Here is a 5584-nt window from a genome sequence, read left to right on the forward strand (position 1 = left end):
CGCAAAGTGCTTGTTTAGGTCATTTACAAATTTATCACCGTCATTGTATAGCAGAAGGTCCGTCTTCTTTTTTGCTTTAACACCAGACATAATATTCATACAATTCCAGGCCGCCTTGGCATCTCCAGATTCCATGGAATTTTCAAGCTTTCCTTTAAATAAATATTTTGCTCTTTTTATCTCATTCTTTATTTCTGCTTTTATAGATTTAATGCGAACTGTATCACCACTTTTAAAGGCATTTGATCGTTCGCGAATGAGTGCTTTGACTTTATGCGTAAACCAAGGCTTCTGATTTGGATAAAAGGTGACACGTTTAGTTTCACCACATAATTCCTCGCAAAAAGAGATATAATCATTTACAACTTGTACTGCTGAATTAAGGTCATTTGCTGTATCAATAAGTGTTGACCAATCAGTAGACTGGAAACATTCCTGTAGCTTTTCTATTGCCTCACTATTTCGAACTTTAATTATTTTCCTGGTAGGCTTTTCCGCTCTAATTTTTTGTCTATATGTTGGTAATAGGGTAATGACGTTATGATCAGAACTTGCAATAGGAGCGTTGATCATACATCTATAGGCTTTGTTTAAATTACAGAAACACTGGTCCAGGATATTCCCGTCTCGAGTAGGTTTATCAACGTACTTTTTGAAAGTAGGCAACGCTTTCTTTATTTCTTTGCCGCTGTGGTTTATATCTCCAAGTACGAATTTAGGGGAATCAGGGGATGCCTCTGATATATTACTCACAGTATCTCCGACAATACGAGCGGCTTCATCCGCATTAGCGTCGGGTGGAACATAGATCAGGATCACATGGATTTGATTAAACTCCCTAGGAAGGTAGAACGGTCTGAGCGATATGCATAAAAGCTCGATATTTCTCTCACAGATTGATTTTTTTACGGTAATATTTGTGCACCAATTTCTGTTTATATATAGGCCTAGACCTCCTCCGCATTTCAGTTTAAGTTAAGTAAATCAGAATATGTTACTTTGGTTTGTTCTTTTTTGTTTGTACTAATGTTAGGGTTACATGCTTAAAGCACTTGTGCTTATTTTGTATCCCGTTCCATTATCATATTATTTGTATTGTATTTGTATATGTTTTTATATTGATTATAGAATAAAAATGTCGATGAATTGAAAAAAAAAATTGAATCTGGATTGAAGCATGTTGTCTCCATGATCCAAGGTGCATGTAATTTATTTATTCTTTACAACTCTTTATTCTTACCCCACATCGATTACTGCATCACGGTGTGGGGCTCAAGGCCTAGTCACATCTCTAAGATTCAGAAACTTCAAAATAGAGCTCTCCGAACTATTCTCCAAGTTCCTTACACTACTCCTTCCCGTCAACTTTTTAACACCATTTCTACTCTTACCGTTTCTCAACGTGCTGACTATCAAATGGGCTGTCTTGCCTATCAAGCCTCTAGCAATCTCACCCCAATTAACATCTGCCGTGGGCTTGCCAGAATTACTGCCAATTGAAGAATGGCTACCCGGCAACTTTCCAGAGGTGATCTCGTTGTTCCAAGACCTCAGTGTGAACTTTTTAAACATTCTTTTAATTATAAAGGACCTACATATTTTAACTCGTTAGACGTTTCTATTAGAAATTGCAATACCTTTTTGAATTTTAATAGTAAATTAAAGAATGTTATGCTTAATAATGACACTTTTTAAATTTTTATCTTCTTGACCTTTTTTCTTTTTACATTTTTTTATTTATTCATTATTCAATTTTAACTATTGTAATATATTTTGTACTTATTATGTTTTATGTCGTATTGTTGAGGGCCCCTAAAAATCAGCTTCCGCTGGCTGGGTCACCCTCGTGAAATATGGTTGAATAAATAAATAAATAAAATAGAGATTGATGCTGAAATTATAAGGTGTAGAAATATTAATTGTACTGAGCACACTCACTGCGATTATGTTAATATATATTGTATGATACTATTGTTAATGTTAAAGAGGCATCCAATTTCTCCTTTAAATTAGAATGTGCCAACATGATATTGCTAGAGAAGCCTTTTAGGGAGTGATAATAGTAAGCCTCGTTTTGGTCAACTCTATGAATCTATTAGAATTTGTAGGTCTAAATTTAAGTTAGCACTTCGTCAGTGTAAAACTAATGAGGAGATATATAAAGCTGATGCCTTAGCAAAATCTCTATTTGAAAATGATTATAATAATGTCTGGGGGAATATCGAAAAAATTAATAGCCTAGGTGCGATCACATTGATTGTGTATAAAGCGAAAATGATATCTGTTTAAAGCTTTGTGCTAAACATTATGAAACATTATTTAACTGTGTTAAAAATGATTGTAATATTAAGCAATTTGTTTTAGATGAACTAGATAGGTCATCTATGAATAGTGATGAGTTGTTTGTCTCCCCTCGTGGTGTTAATGATTCAAGTTAGCTCTGGGTAAGTCTCTCTGGCCTGTCCAGTGAACACTTGCGGTATAATAGTGGAAAACTCTCAGTTCTACTCAGTATTTGTTTTAACCTTTGTTAAAAATGAGATACGATCCCAAGAGGTAAGTAAAGCGACATTACAAGCAAGGATAATTATAGACCGATAGCTCTAGTCAGTGTAATGTCTAAGATTTTAGGATATTCTTATCGAATTATCTGGTGATACTGTAACTTCTGATAACATACATTTTGCCTTCAAGTTTAACCATGGTACAGAAACTTGTATTTTTGTTTTAAAACAAATAGTTGAATACTACTATCGTAATGGTAGCCCTGTCTATGTATGCTACCTCAATGCTTAAAGCCTTTGATAGGGTGAATCACTGGAAACTTTTCAAGAAATGAATTGTTAGCGGTACTCTATGTCCAATTGTTAGAGTACTAACAGCTTGGTATAATATTTTATTTTGTGTTATTGTTAAATGGAGAAAGAGTCCTTTCATGTATCAAATGGTGTTAGACAGAGAGGAGTGATGTCTCCCCATCCATCTGTATAATATGTATATAAATGCACTTATCATTAAGCTTAGCACCACCAAAAGAAGGGTGTGAGTTAAATAATATTAAATTTATCAACCTATCGTATGCAGGTGACATGGTGCTTTTAACAACTTCAGCATCAGGTTTGCAACATTTAATTGATATTTCTGAATGCGAGTCTACAATGCTAATAAATCATCTTGTATGATAATCTGCCCTAAGTCACGTAGGATTGAACCATTATTGGCAAATGCTTAGAATATATTGATTCAACCACATCTTGGTCATGCTATCTCCTTGGATCTACAGTAGGTGATGAGTTCGATATAATAATATAATACATAATATATAATACAGATCTTTGTGTATCAGAGCCAACTCATTGGTCAGAAAATTTAGCATGTGTTCTGTCGATGTGAAATGTGTTTTATTTAGAACATATTGTGGAAATATGTATTGTGCTACATAATGGTGCAACTATAATCAGGGTACCTTGCGATCTTTCCAGGTATGCTCGACAATGTAGTGCCAGCCTCATGTTTACGGAATGTAGAATTCCTTCTTTTTATGAATGAAAATCGATTTATGAACTGATGTGTAGACTCAACTCAAGTGAAAATGTTTAGTCTCAACGATTATAGGCAACGTCTTATATAAGTCAAAGATGCTCTCCAGGTGGAATGCCATCCTGAGATTAGTAGTAGTAATTAGTACAGTCTTATTTATTTTTAATTCATTTATATGTAATTTTGCTTTCTATGGACCAGAGATTCCGAAATAAAGATTAAATGAAAAAATAAATTAAGAATTTAGTTGACTATACTGTGAAATGTTAGTAAATGGATTGTTAGATTTGCATAACATTGACAGATATCCTACCCGACAATATAATGCGTTTGTCTTGTTATCTTTTTTGTTTAAAATAAAAAATCCGACCTTATCATTATTATTTGTTACTATAGTTAGTTAATCTCCAATTTATACTTTAAACAAGTTTACAAAAGACATACACTGCCTCCAGTAGTATATTTTATTGAATTCGCATTTTAACCAATGTATTTGTACTGTAACTCCTTTATGTTGACAAGCTGCTGTTTAATATATCTAAATACATACACAACTTGCAGTCAATTCGTTTCCATATAACAACATACCTGTGAAGTAACACAATTATTTGTTTTACAAACGTTTTTGGACCAATGGAATATTTAGGCCTAACTAAGACATGAAAATAGTACTGTACTTTTTTTTATTTTTTCGAATGTAGGCCTATTTATCATTATTGGGAAACGTCTTACTTTCCAATATCCTTGATAGTACCATCATCACCAATCAATCGATAGTGACCCCGCTCAAATACATATTCACCGCCAGATGGACCAACCTCGTCTACTTCTAATGATAATTCTGGTGAATTTCTCCACATGTCTTCTAACATCTTTTCTGCCACTAATAGTCAATAAAACATTGTTAAAGCAGCTGTCAAAATAGTGGGGAACCTAATGTAATTCCGTGAGATTTTTTTTATGATAAATCAGTCCAATGGTACAATTTATAATAATAGCATATGGCAGCCATATAATATCAACATATTTCCACATATAAGGTCAATAACTTTACTTCCGGTCATTTTCTAACAAAATGTTGCATTACAATAAATATAAATATGTATGGTCTCAGCAATTTGAGACCATTTTTAAATTTCAATGAGCAGCCGTTTTTTAGATACAATGCAAGTCAAGGTCAAAGGTCAATAGTGCAGAAAAATAGCATTTCCTATTACATTTCGTCAAAATGTTCCATTACAATGAATATAAATATATACGCTCCGAGTATTTTGATACCAATATCTTGTTGATAGACCAAAGGGATATGGAGATAGGGCCAATTGGGCGCCATTTTGTTCTTGGGACTGTTACCATGGTTACGGGATCGTGAACATTTGTTGCCTAGCATTTTTGGTATCCTAGCACCATATTAAAGAAGTGAAATCTCACTTTGAGCATTAAAATCCTACGGAAATACACGAGGACCCTGACTATAAAATGCATACATTATATACGTTTTTAATGGCGGCCATCTTGAAATTCAATATGGCTGCCATATGCTATTATTATAAATTGTACCATTGGACTGATTTATAATAATATTGTAAGATTTATCACACAAATTATGTTCGTACGTGGTTTAAAATAGGAGCTACTATCAGTTTTGAGTAAAAAATGGGGGCCATTTTGAAATCCAAGATGGCGGCCAAAATAGGGTCGGGAAAAATTGGCCCCCAGTTGCAATGAATTCTGCTAGTCTTAAGGATTCCAAAACTGCCAAGAACTCAACTTGAGCATTAAAATCTCACGGAACTGATTTTTGGAACATTAGGTTCCCCACTAAAACGACAACCTCCAACCCATAGAAGGTTTCTCAAAATAAAACTAAAACGCAACCATAATTATGGTGATATAACATAGTAGAGTGGATACATGGATACTCACTGGCTCTGCCTTCTAATGTTTCATGGTTTGCTAACATTATTTTACAGTCAGGTGCATAGTTTTCAGCAGCTTTCTTAAAGTTGCCTGCTTTGAACATGGCTTGGAATTCTGCATTGCG

At 34.0% G+C, this 5584-nt stretch overlaps 1 protein-coding gene across 1 annotated transcript; it reads right to left on the reverse strand.

The window, feature by feature from the left end:
* Positions 1–4003: 4003 nt before the first annotated feature.
* On the reverse strand, positions 4004–5584 carry LOC144841847 (uncharacterized). The gene is made up of 3 exons (XM_078698107.1): positions 5467–5584; positions 4273–4423; positions 4004–4128 (listed from the first exon to the last, which is right to left on the reverse strand). The coding sequence occupies exons 1-3, from the start codon at positions 5561–5563 to the stop codon at positions 4050–4052; spliced, it is 327 nt and encodes a 108-aa protein (XP_078554233.1). The 5' UTR covers positions 5564–5584; the 3' UTR covers positions 4004–4049.

Source organism: Antedon bifida, chromosome 5 (genome assembly GCF_963402885.1).
Source record: "Antedon bifida chromosome 5, ecAntBifi1.1, whole genome shotgun sequence".
In the NCBI taxonomy this organism is placed as follows: domain Eukaryota; kingdom Metazoa; phylum Echinodermata; class Crinoidea; order Comatulida; family Antedonidae; genus Antedon; species Antedon bifida.

What these genes read in the sequence shown, in the direction of transcription:
- LOC144841847 (XM_078698107.1), bottom strand. Translation starts at nt 5,563, where the DNA reads ATGTTCAAAGCAGGCAACTTTAAGAAAGCTGCTGAAAACTATGCACCT. An exon ending in AACATTAGAAGGCAGAGCCA is followed by an intron (nt 4,424 to 5,466) that starts GTGAGTATCCAT and finishes ATTGACTATTAG; the next exon opens with TGGCAGAAAAGATGTTAGAA. An exon ending in ACTATCAAGGATATTGGAAA is followed by an intron (nt 4,129 to 4,272) that starts GTAAGACGTTTC and finishes GTTACTTCACAG; the next exon opens with GTATGTTGTTATATGGAAAC.